At 58.2% G+C, this 21,547-nt stretch overlaps 8 protein-coding genes across 8 annotated transcripts; 5 read left to right on the top strand and 3 right to left on the bottom strand.

Moving 5' to 3' along the window:
- Window positions 1–1,740: 1,740 nt before the first annotated feature.
- On the top strand, window positions 1,741–4,679 carry JN550_009081 (uncharacterized protein; the record flags this gene model as incomplete). The annotated part of the gene is made up of 4 exons (XM_049321114.1): window positions 1,741–1,899; window positions 1,956–2,702; window positions 2,754–3,825; window positions 3,883–4,679. The coding sequence occupies 4 exons, from the start codon at window positions 1,741–1,743 to the stop codon at window positions 4,677–4,679; spliced, it is 2,775 nt and encodes a 924-aa protein (XP_049168916.1).
- A 2,283-nt stretch (window positions 4,680–6,962) lies between these two features.
- On the top strand, window positions 6,963–7,352 carry JN550_009080 (uncharacterized protein; the record flags this gene model as incomplete). The annotated part of the gene is made up of 2 exons (XM_049321113.1): window positions 6,963–7,183; window positions 7,256–7,352. 2 exons carry the CDS (start codon window positions 6,963–6,965, stop codon window positions 7,350–7,352), a joined length of 318 nt encoding a protein of 105 aa, XP_049168915.1.
- Window positions 7,353–7,625: 273 nt separating this feature from the next.
- On the bottom strand, window positions 7,626–9,220 carry JN550_009079 (uncharacterized protein; the record flags this gene model as incomplete). The annotated part of the gene is made up of 2 exons (XM_049321112.1): window positions 7,626–8,960; window positions 9,065–9,220. 2 exons carry the CDS (start codon window positions 9,218–9,220, stop codon window positions 7,626–7,628), a joined length of 1,491 nt encoding a protein of 496 aa, XP_049168914.1.
- A 911-nt stretch (window positions 9,221–10,131) lies between these two features.
- On the top strand, window positions 10,132–11,610 carry JN550_009078 (uncharacterized protein; the record flags this gene model as incomplete). Its single annotated transcript, XM_049321111.1, has 4 exons — window positions 10,132–10,234; window positions 10,304–10,404; window positions 10,469–10,596; window positions 10,650–11,610. The coding sequence occupies 4 exons, from the start codon at window positions 10,132–10,134 to the stop codon at window positions 11,608–11,610; spliced, it is 1,293 nt and encodes a 430-aa protein (XP_049168913.1).
- A 635-nt stretch (window positions 11,611–12,245) lies between these two features.
- JN550_009077 (uncharacterized protein) lies at window positions 12,246–13,178 on the bottom strand (the record flags this gene model as incomplete). The annotated part of the gene is made up of 1 exon (XM_049321110.1): window positions 12,246–13,178. The coding sequence occupies one exon, from the start codon at window positions 13,176–13,178 to the stop codon at window positions 12,246–12,248; it is 933 nt and encodes a 310-aa protein (XP_049168912.1).
- Window positions 13,179–14,675: 1,497 nt separating this feature from the next.
- On the top strand, window positions 14,676–16,229 carry JN550_009076 (uncharacterized protein; the record flags this gene model as incomplete). Its single annotated transcript, XM_049321109.1, has 1 exon — window positions 14,676–16,229. The coding sequence occupies one exon, from the start codon at window positions 14,676–14,678 to the stop codon at window positions 16,227–16,229; it is 1,554 nt and encodes a 517-aa protein (XP_049168911.1).
- Window positions 16,230–16,857: 628 nt separating this feature from the next.
- JN550_009075 (uncharacterized protein) lies at window positions 16,858–17,700 on the bottom strand (the record flags this gene model as incomplete). Its single annotated transcript, XM_049321108.1, has 1 exon — window positions 16,858–17,700. One exon carries the CDS (start codon window positions 17,698–17,700, stop codon window positions 16,858–16,860), a length of 843 nt encoding a protein of 280 aa, XP_049168910.1.
- Window positions 17,701–19,299: 1,599 nt separating this feature from the next.
- JN550_009074 (uncharacterized protein) lies at window positions 19,300–20,655 on the top strand (the record flags this gene model as incomplete). Its single annotated transcript, XM_049321107.1, has 5 exons — window positions 19,300–19,446; window positions 19,521–19,729; window positions 19,874–20,054; window positions 20,112–20,552; window positions 20,611–20,655. The coding sequence occupies 5 exons, from the start codon at window positions 19,300–19,302 to the stop codon at window positions 20,653–20,655; spliced, it is 1,023 nt and encodes a 340-aa protein (XP_049168909.1).
- Window positions 20,656–21,547: the final 892 nt, after the last annotated feature.

Below are 21,547 nucleotides of genomic sequence, written 5' to 3'. Positions count from 1 at the left end.
CTGAGACACATTGACGGACCAGTGGAAATGAGGGGCTTTACGAATCGCCAGACTCCAGATTGACAGGTCTCACACGATTCGTGCTTGTCTCGGGTCCGGAGCCTCAAACCCGTTCGGGCCGACCCATTGGACAATCCGTGGAAGCCCTCTGATTCCTGTAAAACCCCAGAGGAGTAACAGGGCTGGCTGTTATGGAAGCCCGGAAGTGTTGTGGCTGCATCCGATATTCGACGGTTCATGCGCCCCCAGCAGAGAATGTGGGAGGCGGGGCCACAAGTGACAGACAGACAGTCCACGAGCACCAAGCGGCACGGTGGTACCCTAAATTCTCCCCCGAACTTTGACACGGGCGAGTCCGCTGCGTTCACAGACGCGCCGTGGATAGATGAATACCCAGAGCGCGGTTGTAGGGCGGGGCGGAAACCCGACTGCTTGGGACCTGGGGAATCCCGAGACAGTCGTCGCGCTGTCAAGCTGCCAGAACCAAGGCGGAAAGCTTGGTGCAAGCTCGGTGCAAGCTTGGTGCTACATTGAAACATACATGGTCAGTTACAGGGCTATACTCAGGCAACTTTCAGGCAAACGGCGCGGGAGGATCTGGGAAGTCCTAAGCGACGGGAGGAGTCTAGAACACCATCGCATTTCCCCAAGCTACGGACAGGGCTTGTGGTCGGGCCCAATGAAATGACGGGCGGGCGGTTGTGCAGTGGCTAGCGCAGCGCCTTGGGCCGGCTGACATCACAGGGCTGCAGGATCCTCTGGGAGCGCAAAGTCAAGGCCCGGAGAGGATCGTGTCTCTGATGGCTCGCGAATCTGAAGCTATGCACATTAGCTCAATTTCCTAGTGTGTCTTGAAGCACTCGACGCCCGCTCCGTGAAACCTGTATAGTCGACAATATATACTGCGGCAGTCTCCAATCGCACGGCGCCCCCGCGACGGGGTCTGGTCCCTGAACAAACGACGGCGCAACCAGCCAACCCGAGCCGGCCAAACAATTGAACCTCCAGGAGTCAATGGTTGAAAGGTTTCTGTGCTGGGTCAAGGTTCAGACTGCTGTAAACCTGCCTCTGTCACATGGAGCGCGTGTGGGACCTGACTCGCCTGTCCCAAGTTACTTGATGACTGAGCTTTGACAGCGGCTCGAGAAGCTTTCTTGCGTCTGTCATCCATCGAAATTCGACAGTTCGTCCGAAAGGTCGAATGGTTGACCCGACCCATCTCACCGTCCGAGAGAGGGTCTCCATCTGATCCCCATCCGGGTGGCACCGCTCAGCGCATCGTGGCTGACATACCCTTTTACGTCCCAGGGCCGTCTCGTCTTGTGTCTGGGGGGACCCCTCGTCGCAAACAACAACATCGACGCAACAAAGATCCCCGGCGTGACACAGGGGGAAAATTCCTGCGGGTTGGGAGGAATCGCCAATTTCTGCTTACTTGGACGGATTTTCCAGGGTCCAGACCTGCCTGCCACTTTGAACGAATGCGACCTTGTCTTGGCCAGTTCCAACGCGCTGGAGCTGAAAGACGGCAAATTCCACCTGCCGCTCACCATCCACGGCGGCAAATACCGTCGCGAAGCCCACCCCCAGGCCCATCGTGCAATTGAGCTTGCACGCCATCCGCGTCTCGGCCAGCTTCCACGTCGCGCCGATTCAATTCGGCGGTTTGTCCTACCCCAGAAAACGTCGCAGCACGTCCGGTAGGCAACTGCAGCGCCGCTCCGGCATCGAAGCCTCATCATGCCTCCAGGCCGGCCTCCTAAACGGCCTGGTGAGCCCGAGGTCGAGGCCGCAGACGGCACCAAGTGCAAGCTGCCGAGGTTGGATCGCGGCGGCACCCCCAACGACTTTTCGAGTGTCGTCAAGAGCAAGCTGTCGTCATACACCAGAACCGGCCAGGTGAGCTCGACAGAAGTCGCATTGTGCCAATTGGCCCTGGAGCTAACAGTGTAAAGGCGTGCGACCGCTGCAAGGTGCGCAAGATCCGCTGCGACGCCCTGCCCGAGGGTTGTTCCCACTGCATCAACCAGAACCTCGAATGCTATGTGACGGACCGGGTGACGGGTCGCACCGAGCGGCGAGGGTACATGCAGGAGCTGGAGCGCGAGAAGACGGACATGCTGAACCACATTCGCGATCTCGAGAAGTTGCTGGGGTCGAACGGTGTCGAAGTCAAGCCATACGATTGGAACACACTCCCGCAGGACGCAGGCTACCCTCCCAACGTCGCGTACGATTCGAGAGGCAATCCTTTATCGGACTCGGGGGCTTCCGACAGCAAGAGCAACTGGCAACATATCGGTGCCGCGTTATGGGTCAAGGATCACCGGGCGAAGAACCGACCCTCCCGCGCCTCCAGGTCTATGGTTGACGCGAAACCAGCCGACGTTCATCTTGGGGTGGGATCTGACCAAGCTCCCCTGAGCTCTATAAAAGGCACCACGCTATCGATACTGGGCAGCACGATAGATATTGGATCGTTCGACGCGCCAGACATGGACGAACCCGCGCCAGGTGTCCAGGCAAAGTCCCCCTTGTACAACAAATCCGTGCAAGCTTTCATGCAATCCTGTACCAACGTTAACCCCCAACTCCACGTGGAATACCCTCCGAGAGCTGACGCTTTTACTTATGCCGAGTGGTACTTCCTGATGCTCTACCCCTTTTTGCCTGTACTCCACAAGCCAACTTTCATGAATATCGTAAGTGGCCATGTTACGTGCTCTAGCCCTAACCTAGACTGACGATATCAGCTCACGCGTCTGTACGATGACCCCAACTTCAAGCCTACCGTATCCGAGGTAGTTATGGTGCACCTGGTTTTCGCCTCGATATACCTGCAATACGGCATCCGCAACAGAGAAAACCCCGAGCAAAAGGCGAAACTGAATGAATTATCCAACAAGCATTACCATTTCTCTCTCAGCAAATTCTTCGACCTTGCGACATCCAAGACATTCGAGGACCTCCAGGCTCTCACCATGATTGCAGTCCATACTAGGTCTTTTCCAAAGCCGGACTGCAGCTCTATGGTGACTTGGACCTGCCACGGGCTAGCAATAGAGCTAGGGCTGCACCGCGCCATGAAGAAACCTGGCGAGGAAACAAACCTGGAGAACGAAATGCGAAAGCGCGTATGGTGGACGATTATCGAAATGGGCGTCACACTTAACGGCCGCATGGGAAAACCCATGCCAATCCGACTGGAGGAAATTGACGTGGATTTCCCCGAGATGATTCCCGACGAACTACTCACGAAGGACGGCGTTGACACGTCCAGGACGGGAAAGTGTCAGTACGAGATTGGCGCGGTCGGGTTCAAGTTGGCAGCCATCTACCTGGATATGTATTCGAGCATTTATTGTGCAAGAAAGGATCCAAGCACGTATCCTCAGGTCGTAGAAGAACTCGAGGAACGCGTCGGAGCCTGGCAAGACGAGCTTCCCGAGTCCTTGCGGCTATCAGAGGGAAGTGAGAACCACAATGAGATGTTCGCGCTCTACGCGGAATACATCGTCCACGAGTTCCGGCTATGCTTACGCCACCCTTCTGTCGCCATGACGAAGGACCCGAAGCTGATGGCGGAAAACAGCCGAGTTTGTGAGCAAGCCGCCAAGGACATGCTCGCTGTCTCGCACAAGCTTTATAAGCTCAAGTCACAGGATACGACCTGGTATGCTCTTTCGGAATACGTTGCTGCCATGTTCACCTCGCTTGTGGCGGTTTGGGAGCGCCGACACGATACAACTTCTGCCGAGGTGTCCAGCCTGCGCGATGACATGAATACCTGGCTTGTCATCGTGGCTGATACATGTGATCTGATGGGTGAGTACTATCCTGTGCAAGCATTCGTGCGGCAAGAATACTGACAAGACCGTTCAGGATGTGGATCTGGACTCCGTGATGCGGTAGCCTCCATAGTTGATCGCACAATTGCCTGGATCGAACATGATCGCCAGCGCAAAGGCAACCCTTCGGCGCCCCCGCAACTGTCCCAGGACATGCTGAAACAGTCCCCCTCGACACAGGCCTATGCTAGCTTGCCAAACGTGCCGGTTGGCGCCAATCACCATAACAATGTTGACCCTGCATTGTCTGCGGGCAATGGCGGACCAGGCGATGGTGTACCGCCGGCACGGAATGGGTATTACGCAGAGACAGCTTCGGATTCAGCCGGCTATCCATCCTTACCATACAACGAGCCACCGCCTCAAGCCTCGGGAAACATGCCCTACGAGGCGAACAACCCGTACTTGTATGCACAAGCTGGTCAAGTGACGGCCGCACATGTACAAGCTCAAGCACATGCACAAGCACAGGTGCAACAATCACAAGCACCAGTGGCAGACCATAATCCATTGTCTGCCTTTGCGGCACAGGCCACGCAGATGGCTCAGCCGCCTCCAGAGATGATGTGGAGGCAGGAGACACCGGGCGGGAATACATGGCACGACTGGACTGCAGCAGTCGTTGACAACCAAGACCGATACAGCGCCAACGCTCTGATGTCTTTAGGTGCAGGTGCGAGACCCGGTAGTGTCGTCAACGAAGGCGGCTCAAACGCTCCGGAGATGGGTATGGGTGTCGGAGCCATGAATGCAGGAAATGTACCCACCACGGCCAACATGCAATGGCCACTATTGTTATTCCACGATGGCACCGGCGTGGGCGGCGCTTGAGAATAACAAACACATGCGGCCAAATCAACATATCGTTATGCACACGAGCAGGTTGCTACAGCAGTTTCACGGCACGATACGAGACACCAATGATTCTGATTGTCAAGTCCAGCGGACCGGCCGGAATTGGTCACCCACTTCAATGCTCGGAACGGAAGAGAAGTTCTGGGAAAATGGTCCGAAAAGCGGCAAGAACGAAATATCCAAAGCTACAGGCCGGACGATTAGGTCCGGGAGGATGCAGTCAGGCTGGCTGTCCCTTCCCTTTGGAGTCTCATCGATCATGACGACTTTCGCGACGCAGCTAGTACCCTGGACACCGCCAAGACCGGGTAGAATCCAAGAGCTTGGCGAGTGGTTGCGATGGTTAATCTTGAGGATGCCAGTGGGTTAGCCTGTTCCAGAGCGTGTTCCTGCTCTGCCACGAGTGTGTAATCAAAAGTATGGTACATTCGCTGTGTGCATATAGAGCTTGGTTGTTTCCACCGGCAAAGGCCACTTCCAGATGCCCAAGGGAAGTCTATAGCATCTGCTCTTTCTTCCTCGATTTGATCAGGCAGGGTGGATTTATCTCGACTCGAGAGATGACAGATGCTTGATCCTCTTTCACCCCAGTTTCCATCAATCATCCATCTTATTGGCTTCTGAGACCAAAGGCATACATCACTTCAGCTGTCATATCTTGGCACCCCTAGCCCCAAATCACTATGTCTACTCTTCCTCCACCCGTCACCGCTGGCCCATCCACCGGCAGAACTCCCAACGGGGCGATTCCCACAAGCGGTGTGACGGGATCACTGCAGGGTGTCTTGAACAAGACTTTTCGACTCCAGTCAGTCTTACTGGCCCTTTTGGTGCTATCATGCCTCTTTTTGGGCGTCGGAGTCCTCCTCCAAGGCATCGGCGTTCTCACTGCGGCGGATAAACAGCCGAAGCTCGTCATCTGACCCGGCATACCACAACTGAATCAAGCACAAACCTACTCCCGCATTTCACTCTTGCTACGACTGCCACATATCAGCTCTCGTCTTTTCCATCTCAATGTGGCCCCTCGGACATTGTTCTATCAACTTGGCAGACGACACGATGCAACCAGGTTCATGATTGGGCAATCAGTCAGTAACGCAGAGAGGCTTAATGTCGCCATGGAGTAGGCTGGATTCCGAGTCACTGAGGACACTGATTGGACTTCATGCGGTGAAGATGGTCAGAAGAGTAATAACATGATGGAAAACTATAGCCATACAAAGTAGTCCTAATACACGCAAGTCCCGATCATGCTATATATCCTCGTACGGACTGTCTCGCTTGTCCTTCCCCTTGTGTCACTCGCCGCTTTCAGTTGGAACATACCGCCGAAAAGGTTGGTAATGCCCCTTCGGCCTCAAACCTAAGATTGATATGCAATGAGGAGGTAGAGATACAGTTTCCACTCTGGCCAAGGTCTCCCGCAAGTCCCACGCCCGGAAGGGGTTGGTACGCAGTTGACCTCGAGTGGCAGAGCACGCAAGCAAGCCTAATCCGCCTTGCCCGTGTCAGGCACTCGTGCGCCTTGTTACTGGGCGCAGAGCTTGTTCGCCTGACACAATGCCGCTACCGTTGTTCAGGACTCGACACCGCCGGCCGAGAAGACGCGCTACGCCCCAGGCTCTGGTTCTATCTGTCACGAGGCATAGACAGGCAATGACTGTGTTGCGGTGCGTCGAGACGGCATCTGCCTTCTCCTCCAGCCCTCCGGGCACATGTCAATGACCCCGTCGAATATCAAGTCCTCCCGCCAAACCGCTATGCAAACCCTGACGCAGCTCTGTCGAAGCCGGACCCATTGCCGGCACTGCTTCCCCGTGCCACCGATCCCGCAGGCCGCCGAGACCTTGTTTGCTTCCTGACAGCGCGATATGCCCCCGGTGACACTTGGGTAGTGCCAGAGGCCCACGTGGACCTGGGGGAATACGGAACGGTGCGCCCGTGTTGAGCTCTGTTTCTTGGTTGGGGGCGCCTGGCTACTATATAATGGCGATGGAGTTCTGGGGAATTCAATGACTCGAAAAGTCTGTTTCTATTTGAGCCAATCAGTATCATCATTCGCCAATATCCAGCGGCGTCTGCTTAGAGCGGTTGCTTAGCTTGTCTCTAATTCTGATACTCAGATCTGAAGACGACCCCAGCACCACGACAAGTACGGGTGTCGACCTTCGTAGCACGTCTTCCCTGTTCACATAGTCGCAAATATTTTTCTTGCTGTACAATCTTATCCGTACCAGTCGCGAAGAAGCCAAAGGAATGCATATTATCACCCTGCTGACCCCTATCCTCCTATCCCGCCCGACATTCGCAGCGCCCGCCCATCACGACCAGCGGGCCCCCGAGCCAGCTCAGACAGACGGCGGCACCGCCCCAGACCGCATGCCGGAGCAGTTTGCAAACGCCGTCGTCATCGAGTCGTACTACAAGCGGGACCCATTCAATTGCACGCAGATCCAGTACGAGTGTACGCACTGCGGGTAGGTTCGATCTATCGTTCTCCTCTTCTCTCGAAGCCGAACCCATGCTGACACTATCATCCCTGCCCCCAGGAACGATGATGCCCAGTGCGCGGAACGCGTGGACTGCGAGTGGTGTGCGGTAAATGGGCGGTTTGACAAGCAGCCGCACTCCGGCCCGGGGACGTGACGGAGTCTGGCCTGTGGGCAAGTCAGTTTGGACATGGAGTAATACGATAACATGCCAAATCCGTGTTGCTTGGTATCTGGAAGTTAGGATGGGTGTTCCCTGAGGTTATGTCGTAAAAAAAAAAGGTAGACTAACAGAGCAGAGTCACACATTCACAGCCATGGAAAATGAATAGTGGAACTTTGCTTTTAGTATTTCGGGAATGTTTTTGTCAGTTACTATCAAATGCCCGCTCAGTTTTGCCATGATCATATTGTCTTGAGGGGACGTAGCTTAGAGCTCGTCACGCGGGTGTTCCGGAACCTCGGTGGCTTCAGGAGTCGGCTCGGCCCCCTGCCACGAGGTAGACGCGGACTCGGCCTCGGGCTCGGGTACCTCCACCTTGACATCCTCCTCGACCTTGACCTCGACAGTCTCCTCCGCCGGCTTGTCCGCCGTGGGGCTCTCCTTTGGCGGCTCGGCGATGAGACTCTCGGGAAGTTTCTTCTTCTCGCCCTCGTTCATGCGGATGGCATCGATCCAGGTCTCCAGGCTCTCGGGAGCAAAGTCGCCCTGGTAGTGTCTCCACCAGCTACGCTTGGCGTTGGTGGCAATAACCTCGACCTTGGCTTGAAGCTCGAGGGTCTTGGTGAGCGCTGCGACATCGGCATCCTCGGTGTGGACCTCGAAGAATGGGAACAGGTGGCGGTGGCTGTGGACGTGCTTGATCGAGATACCGGAGAGCGCAGCAAGTGCCTTCTCGGCCTCCTCGCCGTGCTCTTTCGGAACGAGAGCCAGGATGCAGATGCCCGACTTGGGGGCAAGACACTCCTTGGTAAGCTCGGCGTATCCGCTGAGGGCGGGGATGGGAGGCACTTCCTCCTCCGGGGCCGCTGTCTCAGCCTGGGTCTCGGCTGAAGCGGTGGATGTGGATTCCTCGGCGGCCTCGGGCTTCTTGCTCTTCGTAGACTCCTTGGGCTTGTCCTTCTTCTCCTTCTTCTCCTTCTTGGCCTTGGGCTTCTCGGCGCCAGTGACCGGGTTGGGGGTGCCAGCCTGGGACAGGAACTTGACGATGCCGTCCTTCTTCATCTCGCCATCGTACAGCAGGCCGGGTTGGTCGCCGCCGGGGAGCAGGACCAGGGATGGGTAGCTCTCGATGCCAAAGGCCGCGACAGCCTTGGCCTCCTTGTTGCGGACCTGAGCGACCTGGATGACGTCGAGGAAGTCGATGGCGACGCCCTTGAGCAGGGCGCTCGTGGTGCCCTTCTCGGTGAACAGGATGGCCTTGGCGGTGTCATTGTTGGTCGACAGGAAGGCATCAAAGTCCTTGTCGGTCACCTTCTTGACGTGGTTGTTGATCTTGTCGACGACGGCATTGACGATGTCCTTGGCGCTCCGGGGGCCGTTGTAGTCGTCGACGACGGGCTTGCCGTACTTCTTGCCGGGGCGGGCGATCTTGATGGTGGGGAAGCCCTGGACGCCGAACTGGCCGCAGAGGGGCTTGTTCTCATCCTCGTCGCAGTTGATGGCAGCGACGCGGGCGAGGCCGTCGAGGTTCTTGGCTGCCTTCTCGTAGGCGGGCTTGAGGTTCTGGCAGTGACCGCACCAGGGGGCGTAGAACTCGAGAGCCTGGGGGGAGGGGAGAGAGAGAGCAGGTCAGTCAAACGTCCGACAGAGCAGGGCGGGCTTCACGCGTGGGAGTGGTGCAAGCCGGGAGTGCAGCTGCAGCTTACGGTAGTATAGTTGGTCTTGGCGACGAGCCTGTCGTAGTTCTTCGCATCGACCTGGATGACGGGCGAGCTCTTGAGGTACAGACTGGCGTGGGCGCTGGGAAGAGCAGCCAGCAGGCCTAGCGCGGCGGCGGCAATGGTGGGGCTCGAGGTATACATGTTCCTGGCGGTTCAGAGCGAGCGTGGCACTCGTGGGTAGGTGTAAGTCAATATGAACAGGAGACGGGGGGAGCTGCAAGTTCAAGCCATTCACTGGGCCCAAGTACTCTTTGTGAGCGAGACGACTGGCAGGATCGCGACTCCAGGGTGTTGAAGTTGAGCTGTCTTCTTGCTCAATCTGGCAAAGAGGCCAGCGTGGAAAAAGGGACCCCAGGGTCGTATGAGCGGGAGTGAGGGAGTGGAGGATTGGAGGGTGCGGCTTGTTGCATACGGCCTCAAGTGCAATCTGGCCTATGCAGAATCTGGGGTGCGTTTGAGGTACCTGGCCTTGGGTGCCCTCAATTGGCCAAGGTCAACACCCGACCCCTCCAAAGTGTGCCTAGGCAACTCCGGGACCAGGGAGCTTGAGCTCGAGCCACAGTGAACTGAGGCGCGAGCTATTCAGATCAGGCTAGCACTAACCTCGCTCGCAATTTAGGCGCTTCAGCTAGCTAACTCTAGCAGCGCAGCCCGACCTGGAGGCTGGCACAGCTCGCTCGGTCTCGTTCCGCCATAGCGGACCCGTGGGCCCATGGGCTGCTGCATGCGTATGGTGGACCGCCCACAGCGGAGTCAGGGCAGCAGCGGCGGGGGGCCCGTTGAATGGGAACTGGGAACTGACTGGGCGGTTGGGCCCGACGTCAGCGTTGCGCGACAGACGGGCCAGACCTCCAGCTGCGAGGCTGCGACATTGAAAGGCTCAACCCGCCCCCGGCTTCACTCGCGCATCTGCCTAGGTTCCTTCGTCTGCCGACGAGGAGATCCCGAGATATCTCTCGTTCCCTAAACAACTGCCCACCCCGTGCTGCCGTCTCGGTCTCAACCCACAGCGCAACTGGACTTGGCCAGCCCCGTCGCTGCAACCTCCCACCATGGCCTCCAATATCCCCGCAAAGCTCAAGCCCGCCGGCATCACCCCCTTTGTCGTGCGCGCCAAACAGCTGCGCGATGCAAAGCCCGTCATCTCGTATTGGTGTAAGTCGTGAGACTCATGGCTCCAGACGTGCACACTGCGGCCAGCCCTGACATCTCATCCTCCCGCAGGCTATTACTGGGTCGTCAACCAGATCTTGGCAAAGCAGCTTCACAATGCCGACGGGGAATGTCTCGAGTTCACCACGGCCTTGATGGACACATTGGAGCAGGTAAATAAGCTGTGCCACATCTCATAATGCAAACATGTCTCGTAAGCTAAATGGTTCCGCCCAGATCAAGGTAGACCAGGCCGGTAACGAGGCCATCCTGAACGACGACGCCGGCCAGGCCGCCGTCGACCAGTTTGCGCAGGAGACGTTCGAGCGAGCCATGCGGCCCCTGAAAGCCGACAAGGTCTCACAGTACGCAACTTCTGCCGCCCGCAGTTCTGCCAGTCCACTGACCACCGTCCCAGACAAACCGCCGTCACCTTCGAGGCCGCCGCCACCTTCTTCCAGCTGATGAACATATGGGGCACTCCCAACCCGGAGACCGAGAAGAAGATCAAGTTTGCAAAATGGAACGCCGTGCGCATAGTCAAGGCCATCAAGGAGGGCAAGGACCCCAACGAGTCCAACCCCAAGCAGGTTGAGGAGGAACAGGTCGACGAGGACGACCCCGAGCTGCAGGCCATCATGAGCGGCCAGCAGCCCAAGCCGGCGACCGTCGAAGACGCCCCCGATGCCGAGGGGAGGGCGTACCTCGACCCCAGCGCGGCGGCAGGCTCGCCCGCCCCTGTATCGGCGCCGACGTCTCCGCCTCAAGGCTCCGCTCCCGCCCCGGAGCAGGTCTCCCCGATCGCTCCGCCCGAGCCCACCCCGGATAGCTACTTCCCCTCGGCCCCTACCGGCGGTGATGGTGATCCGCCCCTGGAGCTGCCTTCTGCCCCCGCGACGTTCGGGAGTCCCGACCTGAGCGTGCCCAGCCCGCCGACGGTGGCACCGACCGCGCAGAGCCCGACCGTCCAGCCACCGTCGTCCTTCTCTCCGCCGGCCCTCCCAGACACCCCGCAAGACTTCTACCGCTCCGGCGCCCCGCCCCAAGCACCGGCCCCTACGTTGCCAGACCCCTTCCCACCCCAGCCGCATATGCCGCAGCCGCACCCGCTGCCGCCGCCCGCCGCGCGCCAGCAGCCCCCTGTCGTGCCGACCTTCTCGCCGCCCACGCCCCAGACGGTGCCCGCGGCCCAGACGCCACCGCAGCCCCAGGCGTACGGCGGCGGCCCGCCCACCAACGCCGTGTACAACGCCGACGACATGGCCATTGCGCAGGCCCAGAAGCACGCCAAATGGGCCATCTCGGCCCTCAACTTCGAGGACGTGCCGACCGCCGTGCGCGAGCTCAAGGCGGCGCTGGGCGTGCTGGGGGCTCAGTAAGGCAGAATTTAGACGATGGCAGACGACCCATGATGAGGAAACACGGAAGATGTCCCGGTACAAGCCGTATACGAAACCCTGGGGTGCTGAGTAGGGGAATGGGGACACGTGCGCCGCACCTTGTACGGGGGTACGACGACATTGATGGCGACAGGTTACGATACGATGCCGAAGCGGATCTGTTGGAATATACGGACAACCTGCCGCATTGGATTTATGAGATGTGCGCCCATGGCAGGGAAATGGCAGCAGGTGGTACCAGGAGCAGCACGTGGCTGAGCAACTGCCATCACGGCGATTGGGTCTAAACACCCAGCAGTGAGACAGAATAGAGACGGTGGTTTGCATTGCTAGTCTACCTTTCCTCTTGCCGTTACTGCAGAGAGGATTCTTTGAACTAAGCCGACAACCCCCGTCCCCTTTCATGGAATCAGGGCATAACACAGGCAGCAAAAGCGAATGTGACATCCTTCCCTCGAATCCTATCGTCATCGTAATTTCATATCCCTGAACACCATTCCAATAACCAATCCCGCACCGACAGTAAAACACGTATAGACAGGCGCCCAGTACCGCTATCCTCGGAGGGGCAGTCTCTCTTTTCTGAGACGATTTAGGGGCTGTGGTTATAGCAGCTACGCAAACACCAAAATATTGTGGTTGTGGCCGTCGTTGACGGGCGTGATCATGACATGGCCGTCCAGCATGGCCGGGACGCCGATGGGCGCGTTGTTGACGACGGGCTCGGGCTCGTCGGGCTCGTCGCCGTCGTCCCAGCCCTTCTCGGGGCCCCAGGCGAGCCGGCGGCTCTGGCCCGTGGCCACGTCGATGAGGCCGCGCATCATGGCGCCGGCCTTCTTGACGCTCGGGTTGGCGTCGAACTCGACCGTCTGGCACCACGGCATCTCGGCCAGCACGGCCGTCAGCAGGTCCCGCGAGAACTTCTCGTAGAACCCCTCGGAGCGCCGGAACCCCTTGCACACGTCGTTGCTGGGGTCGATCTCGACAAAGACCCGCAGCCGGCGCACGTTGACGCAGTCGCGGAGCCCGAGCGCGTCGTTGACGACCCAGCCGCGCGGCGGGCCGTTCCAGCCGGGCCCCAGGCGCAGCTCGAGCGACGTCAGGACGCCGCGCGGGCGCGGCTTCATGCGGGCGAGCAGGGGCTTCTTGGTCTTGAAGAACTTGCCGTAGATGGGGAAGATGCGGGCGGTGTGGGTGGTGTAGAAGGCGTAGCTCGCCTCGCGGTAGACCTGGCGGCAGGTGCGGAAGATGGCCAGCTTGTGGTGGATGCGCTTCCAGTTGTCGTGGTCGAGGTCGAGGACCTCGTCGATGGCGCCGAAGTGGTAGCCGTAGATCTTGAGGCGGAGCTCCGACGGCAGGTCGAAGAAGCGGAACGGCTTGATCTGCCTCCTCTTGGGCTTGTTGGACAGCGGGATGTCCACGGTGAGCGCGGCGATGTCGTTGGTGAGCGCTGCGATGGAGTCGGACTGGGCGTCGGACGGGGCTGGGCCCGCGGCGGCATGGGGCCCTCTTCCGGCCGGCACCGGTCCCGCGGCTCGGCGGCGCATGTTGCAGGAGTATGCCGTGACAGTGGTGTTGTTGTGGTCGATCTGGAGTGGCTCGCGGCAGGACTTGCAGGCCCGGCCGTCTGTATGGCGGTCTAGGTGGGTCTCAGGCGACAGTCTTTTTTTTTGGCTGACGGCGTTTCGTCAATGGAAATTGTGGCAAAGTCTCTTTCTCTCCCTCTCTCTCTAGCTCTGACTGCCGGTGACAGGGCACGATGTGTTGGGTTGTCGTTGTTTGTTTGGTTCTGTGCGTTTAAGCGTCTAGGTCGGTTTGAATATAACGAGGCACTCCGAGGGTGGTGCCATCGTGGTATTCTCAACGAGTGACGACCACCCTCTAGAACGCAGCACTCATGGCCGGCATTATTCGGATCTAGCAGGTGGGCAGGGAGCGGGCAGACGGTTCAGAGAACGACCGGAGGGGGTAATTGCCCAGAAGAGTGTGTGTGTCGCGTGGTGCGCAGGGGGATTCTGGATGTCTAGATGTCCAGGTACGGAGGGGACGGGTTGCAAGAGGGGAAGGGGGAAGGGGGAAGGAGGAGGGACGAGGGAGGCGGAAGGAATCGAACGATCCGTGTGGATGGATGGGGTGGACGGATCAGTTCAGTGTGGTGGCAGATGGTAAGTCGATGGAGATGAGGAGGAGGAGAGTTTGAATTGCTGTGCGGCACTGCGGTTGCTCTACTGCTCTACGGAAGGCCGGTGAAAGGCTGCTGGGAGAGCCAGGTGCATCGGAATAGATTGAAAGTCTGGGGTAGGTTGGGGCCGGTCAGGCGATAGGCGATGCCGCCCGTCGTCAAGTCGTCTCTCGTTGCAGTGCAGCACGCGCAGCATCGAGTCAAGGAGGGGCAAAAAAGGGCCTCTTGGGGGGGAAGGGTCCCTGCTTCCGTGCTCATCCATACTCCATACTTCATTACCAGCTTGCCAGCATACATACGAACGGGCTGGCGGGACGCTACCAAAGCCGCCCAGCCAGCGGACAAGGATCCTCACCTCACCTCGGGGCTCTTGTCGCCTCGATCCAATCCATGGGTGTGAAAAGTCCGCCACCCAGTGCCCGAGATCAGGGCGGCCCGTCGGTGCGGACGCCAGCTGGTCGACTGGCCCATCCCGCCCAACCGCCCATCTCAATCGATAAGGCCCAACTGTCTCTTTTGAGAAATGACGTATCCTTTTTTTATGGGCCCGTCAATTGCAGCTCGGGGGTCGGAGAAAATCGTAGCCGGCAAAATTTGGAGATGGGTCCATCTCCAGCTCGCGGCCGCTGACGATTGGCACCGATTTTGAGAGGAGCTCGGGGCTCGAGCTGGGCACATTTTCCATCACGACAGCTGCCACTCAAGCCACCAGACGCTTCAGGAGCCATCCGCCTTCTGCCTCCCCACGACCGCTTGCCCGACCATCTCAGCATTGGGCAGACCGCCGTCTTGCAACCACCCCCCCAAGGAGCTCGGTCATCATCACCAGCACCAGTAGCAGGCATTCACTTGTCGCCCCATCATGTTGTCTAGAGCCCTCCTGCGCGCGGCGCAATCCCCGGCCACCCGTGGGCTGATGGCCTCGAGGGTCGCCGTGCCCGTCTCCATGGTCCAGCTGCGTGGCATGGCCAAGAACCGAAACAGACAGCCCGACCAGCGACAACAGCCGGCCGCCTCGCAGCCCCAGCCCCAGTCCCAGTCCCAGTCTCAACCGCAGTCTTCCGAGCCCGCCGCCTCGAGTTCCGAACCCGCAGACCCCGTCTCCAAGGCCGAGGCTGCTCAGACCCCCGAGACCCCCGACGGCACACAAAAGCCTTTCAACCTGCCCGACTTGACCCAGGGCATCCCCTCGACCCTCGAGTACGAGCAGGCCGGCGCCACCAACAAGAGTGCCCTGTCCGAGCTCGAGCAAGAGCCCGAGGCCGGCGGTGGCAAGCACAAGGGCGAGCTGCCCGCCTCTGCCTACGTCTCCTCCACCGAGAAGCGCCGGAACCGATGGGCCAACCGCATGTACCTGTCCGCCCTGGTCTTGGGCATTGGCAGCGTTGCCTGGCTGGGCCGTGACTGGGACGAGGACGAGGCTGCCGTGCACAAGGATATCCCCAACGGCTGGACTCCCGGCTTGTGGTGGACGCGTGCGCGCGCCAGACTCAACGACAGCCTGAGCTACTACCACGAGCCAGCCTTTGAGAAGCTGCTGCCCGATCCCGACCCCATGTTCGAGCGCCCCTACACGCTCTGCATCAGCTTGGAGGACATGCTCGTGCACAGCGAATGGACGAGAGAACACGGCTGGAGGCTTGCAAAGCGACCGGGCGCCGACTACTTCCTCCACTACCTCAGCCAGTACTATGAGCTGGTGCTCTTCACCACCGTGCCCTTCGCCATGGGCGAGCCCCTGGTTCGGAAGCTCGACCCCTTCCGGTTCATCGTCTGGCCGCTGTTCCGCGAGGCCACCAAGTACGAAGATGGCCAGATTGTGAAAGACCTCTCCTACCTCAACCGTGATCTGTCCAAGGTCATCATGGTTGACACGAGCGCCGAGCACCTGCGCCACCAACCCGAGAACGCCATCATCCTCCCCAAGTGGACTGGCGACCCCAAGGACACGAACCTTGTCTCGCTGATTCCCTTCCTCGAGTACGTCCACACTATGCAGTACAAGGACGTCCGCGAGGTCTTGAAGTCCTTTGATGGCAAGGACATCCCCACCGAGTTCGCACGCCGTGAGGCCATTGCCCGGGCCGAGTTCAACAAGCAGTACAGCGCCCAGAAGCGGAAACACGCCTCCGGAATCGGCGGCCTGGCCGGCATGTTGGGCCTCAAGCCATCCAACATGAGCATGATGGTCGCTCCCGAAGGCGAGCAGAGCCCCAGCGAAGCGTTCGCCCAGGGCAAGATGCTTCAGGACATCGCCAGAGAACGCGGCCAGCGCAATTACGAAATGATGGAGGAGGAGATCCGCAAGAACGGCGAGAAGTGGCTGAAGGAGGAGCAGGCTGCCCAGGAGCAGATGCAGGCGGAGGCCATGGCGGGCATGAAGACCTCGTTGACCGGCTGGTTTAAGAAGGACTAGGTCACGCGGGCTTCTTGGCCGAGTGGCCATCTGCATTTGTGCATACACTAGAGCTGGCGACGAGCTGTATTATTATGGCCAGATGTAACCTTTTATTTGTTTTCTTGAGTCGATATACAGGCTGGCGTCACGGTTATGATGCCGCCATTTAGATGGTTGGCGGGACCTCTGGGTGGGACCGTCGTCACGAACTCTACTCATCGTCATAGTCGGAGGGTTGCATTTGGAGCGAACCAAAAGGGAGCTGCTTTTCAGTCTAGATGGACAGGCTGGATTTGATGGGAGGTGATATTTTTGTGTCTCATGGGCACATCCTGCCTCAAAACCGAGGCGGACCGCCAGAGGGGGGGCACGAAGCCGATCTAATGTTGTATACTAGCTGTAGAGAGGAATTGACGACACCCACTCGCGTTGTAAAATATCATCTCTATCCCTTCATCGGCCTGACGACGCCAAACGCCTGTATCCGTACCTTCATGCACCATTCTCTTTGATGAAGGCCAAAACCATGAAACCAACGCCGGTGCAAATGCTATGCCGAAGTGCGAAAAGGAACCATGCGCGGCAGTCTTCATCCTCCCATCGTCCTCCTTCCCCCTTTTCTCCTATCTCTTGACACTGCGCAGTCTTAGTCCAGATCCATACCAATGCTCTCTCCCTTCGCAATAGCCCCCTCCCGCACCATCTGGGCGCCCTTGTCGCGCACGATCCGATCCAGGGCCGCGCGGATGTGGCCGCACCCGTCGGCGGCCACGGCCATCATGCCCTCGAGGCGGCCGACCTGGACGCGGCTCTCGCAGACCAGCAGGGCGACGCGGTCGGTGGCGCCGAGGGTGCCGAGCGTCAGGAAGGGCAGCTCCTGCTCCTCCTGGCCGTTGAGGTCGAGCAGGGGGTCGGCGCCCTCGTCGCCGGCGCCGTGGCCGCTGGTCGACCCGGCCGTGCAGGCCACCAGGTAGTCCGTCATGGGCACGCCGGCGTCGACCAGCGCCAGCGTGCTCGCGTTGACCAGGCACGCCAGCAGCGACCCGTCCTGCGACAGCACGTGCAGCGACACGGCGATGGTCGACCGCGGGTACAGGTGGGCGTGCAGCGCGCCGGCCAGCGCCTTGGCCACGCCCGCCTGCAGCTCCTGCACGCGCTTGTCCGTCCGCGACCGCTTCTTGCGGTCCACGGTGCTGAAGCCGCCCGTCACGATGGTCACGGCGATCTCGGCGCCGTTGGGCGTCGTCGCCGTCGACGAGGACGACGAGGCCGCGGGCCCGCCGGCGCCGCCCCCCGCGCCCCCGCGCCGCGCCGACTCGCTGGGCCCCGTCACCACGCACATGACCTTGGTGTTGCCCATCTCGAGGTACGACGAGCCGTCGGCGGCGGCCTGCGTGCGGATCTGCCCGTGCAGCCGGCGGAGGTCGTTCCAGCGGCGGCCGTCGACGCGCAGCAGCGCCAGGTTGTAGGTTGAGGTGTCGAGGGGCATCTTGACGTGGAGCTCTCTCTGGAAGATTCTGGTTTCCGATCAGGCCGTCATGCGGTTGAGATTTGGGTCAAGAGCCTGCTGCAGGCTCGGCGGTCGGGGTGGAGTGGTGGCTGTTGACTCCGGATTTGAAACTTTTGCGTTGGCTTGCGAGAGGTAGCCTTTGGAAGGTGAAGTAGCGATGGGGAAATTTTTGGCGGGGCACAATTGCTATCCATCCGGAGCTGGAGCTACCTCAGCGTGGAGTGAAAGGAAAGGCGTCCGTCCAACTTACCAGGCCAAAGCGTACATGCAGGACGCGAGATACAGGTACCTTGCATACTTCATCCAGATCCGTCCTCATCCTCCAGAAAAATGACTATTTTAGATCGGTCTCACAAGCATCATGTATGCCATGAAAGAGACAGTGAAACTCAGTCGCCTTGACCAAGTGTTCAGAGTCCTGTTCCCCAGGAAAGTAGAGCGAGCTGACCCGTAGAAGGCGAATATCTGCCTTCAAGAGTAATGCTGCACAGCTGGACGAGGCCTAATTGATTTTCTTGGAGAAACAGTCCACATGACCTCGGGGTTTACTGAAGCCGTTGATGTGAGAGTAGGCCATTGGAGTCGTCTACATTATAGTCTCCCTAAGCCTTTTGGGACTTGGGCACGAACCGTGGGGCGTATAGAGGCCCAGCACATGTACGACCCGACCATCAATGCCCTCGAGGAACCAACTTTGGAGACCTGCCGAAGGAAACACTACCTCGGCTTCTTGGCGTCCAAGAGCATGTCACTAGCATCTCACGGGTGGTGGGCGCTACTCAGTGATCCTCCTCCAAAGCGATTCGAGCAGACATGTAGAGCAGCAGCCTGAAGACATTGCAGGCAGATTCAAGTTTGGAAAGCCTCCAGAAGCATGCAGCTCTTCTAGATCATTATTAAAGGACGGCGGGAGCAATGTGTTCATTGCGGGGTGTGGCTTCTCTATTCCCCGTCCTTTGCACGACTTACTAGCTCCAGTTAAACCGCGGCCGAGAGATATGTCAGCCAGGCGACATCGGTGAGATCGAATGATTGAGGCGGGCAAGCGGTCCAGGTGGTTGTCTGGTACCTTGGTGGTCGCCCGCCTCACCCGCACGCCCGCTCATCAAGCAGATCCCTGGCCGTTTGGTCTTGTTCAGATTCTTCCAGAAACAGTCGGCAGATTGGAGAGTATCCACAAATGCGGGCTCTAGAAGGTCAGTCCGCCGAATGCCCCGCGAACCATCGACGCCGATAGGTTTGACACATGCGGCTCTCTCAAGTTTCTGTCTCGCTAAGGTTAACGTGTGTGCATGGGTAATCTCCATCCATGACGGCATAAACGTTGCAAATGATCGAGGTCCACCCGCTTCGGGGTGGCAGGGTGGGCCAAGACCCCGTTACTGGATCGACATCATTACCAATCACAGGAAAAACTTCATGCCTTATCTGCTGTAAGAGACGCTTGATTGTATAAGTAATGACCTGAGGAGTCTAAACCCAATCTCTATAACAACTTCAGTAACTCAACTTGTGAATATTACCAGCCTGCTGCATCTTAATCATATACCCACATAATCAAGTATGGCTCCCTCAACGATGAAGCAGTGGTCCGTCACTGGAACCGACAAGGACTTCGATGGCCTCAAGTACGACGACGCACCCGTCCCTCAGGTCGGCGAGAACGAGGTTCTCATCAAGCTGCACGCGGCCTCTCTCAACTACCGCGATCTTATCATCCCCAAGGTATGGTGCTTATTAGGCTAAAGGAGGCCATCCAGTTCGATGCGAGCACGTTGCTGACGAGCTCATAACTCTAGGGCATGTACCCTTTCCCAACCAACTTCCCAGTGGTTGGCGGATCCGATGGAGCTGGTGAAGTGGTTGAAGTTGGCTCCAAGGTTTCGCAATGGAAGAAGGGTGACAAAGTCGTTACTCTGTTCAACCAGGGCCATCAGTTTGGTGCCGTCACTACTGCAGCAGCCGGAACTGGTCTTGGCGGTGTTCTGGATGGAACTCTCAGACAATAGTGAGTCCTTCTCCTTTGATTAGGTGTGACTGGGAGCCAGGCAGTGCACGAAAGCTGCGATGGGATTGCCACGATGGCAAGCCTGACACTGAGCCAATCAACCTATCACCCAAATTGGACAGCAAGAAACTGACAGATCACCAGCGGAGTATTTAACGAGAACGGTCTCGTACGGGCACCGAAGAACCTGAGCCACGTCGAGGCCAGCACATTGACATGTGCTGCATTGACGAGCTGGAACGCACTGTACGGGCTGAAGCCTCTGAAGCCTGGTGACACCGTTCTCACCCAGGGAACTGGTGGTGTTAGCATTTTCGCTTTGCAGGTGGGTTGCGGTGTCTGACATCTCTATACCCCCTGAACCCGCACTGACTCTCAGCAGTTCGCGAAAGCCGCAGGTGCTACTGTTATTGCGACAACTTCGTCCAAGGAGAAGGGTGAGACTCTCAAGAAGCTTGGCGCAGACCATGTCATCAACTACAAGGAGGACGAGAACTGGGGCAAGACGGCCAAGAGCCTCACCTATAACGGACAAGGTGTAGACCACGTCATTGAGGTCGGCGGTGCCGGAACCCTTGAGCAAAGTCTGGCAGCGATCAGATTCGAGGGTGTTATCAGCATCATCGGATTCCTCGGCGGTGCCAAGCCCAAGTCGACCATCCTGGACTGCCTCAGCAACATCTGCACGACCAGAGGTGTCTACGTAGGTTCAAAGGCCCTCATGGAGGATATGGTGGCAGCCATCGAGGCAAATGATATCCACCCCGTTGTTGACAAGACTGTTTTCTCCCTGGACAAGACACGGGAGGCTTATGAGTACATGGTAAGTCCAATCTCTCGACCCAACATCTGAGATCTAATACTGACTTTTCTTCTTTCAGTGGAAACAATCGCATTTTGGAAAGGTGGCAATCAAGATTGAGTAAACCGTGCGTACCTAGGTACATTCGAGAAGAAAAATATTCATCAGAGGAGCGTCCGGTGGATATGCGTGCCTCAGGCATAACGGCTGACGGTGTAATGCGCGCATGACGCGTCCGTCGCTACACGAAAAAGGTACCTTCCATCAGCATGGTACATCTTACAGAGAGTAGCAGAATCTAATAGCGAATTGAAACTTGACTGCCCCAACCGGAGAACGAAACCCGTTGCCCCAGTCTTAGGTGGGATAGTGTGGGGTAGAGGAGAAAGGACGCGTATTAATGCAGTGCTACACTCCATTGCCGGGCGCCACTATGCAGCGTTCGTGTGAAACGAGTCTGGCCCAGATGAATCATTAGTGTTCTGCTCAAGCTCAGATCGAATTGAGAGAGAAGATTGGGAATACCATGAGAAGTGGCACGCCGAGAAGAAGCCGATTCCAGAACGCCCAACTCTCGTAGGATAGGTGTCACAACGCCATAATGAGTGGACTGAGAATATATCACTCCCCTTATCCAGCTGCTCGTATACCTACTGACCTGTCACTTTCGCAATTCCTATTGACGACCAATCCCGATGATGTAGGCGACGAGAAAACGATCTTGGAAGACTTTGGGTGGCCGAATGAGTCAATTTCATACGGGGGTCTACGGAATGCAGCCTCACGCTATGCGGCAGCCTTGCGGCAAGTTTTGGACTTTCAGCCAGGAGATGTTGCTTGTATCTATGGATACAACTCTGTCAAGTGGTGTGTCTTCGCACATTCAGTCTTGTGGAGTGGCGGTTCTTTCAGGTAGGTCAGACGTTTCGTCCAGCCATTATTCCGTGTTCTCTGATCCGGCAAAGTGCGATAAATCCTCTCGCAACTAGCTACGAGCTAGTACATTACCTGGAGAT

This window comes from Neoarthrinium moseri (assembly GCF_022829205.1).
Source record: "Neoarthrinium moseri strain CBS 164.80 chromosome Unknown scaffold40_Wmoseri_CBS_16480, whole genome shotgun sequence".
NCBI classification, from domain to species: domain Eukaryota; kingdom Fungi; phylum Ascomycota; class Sordariomycetes; order Amphisphaeriales; family Apiosporaceae; genus Neoarthrinium; species Neoarthrinium moseri.
This window is presented reverse-complemented; position numbering and strand designations above follow the sequence as displayed.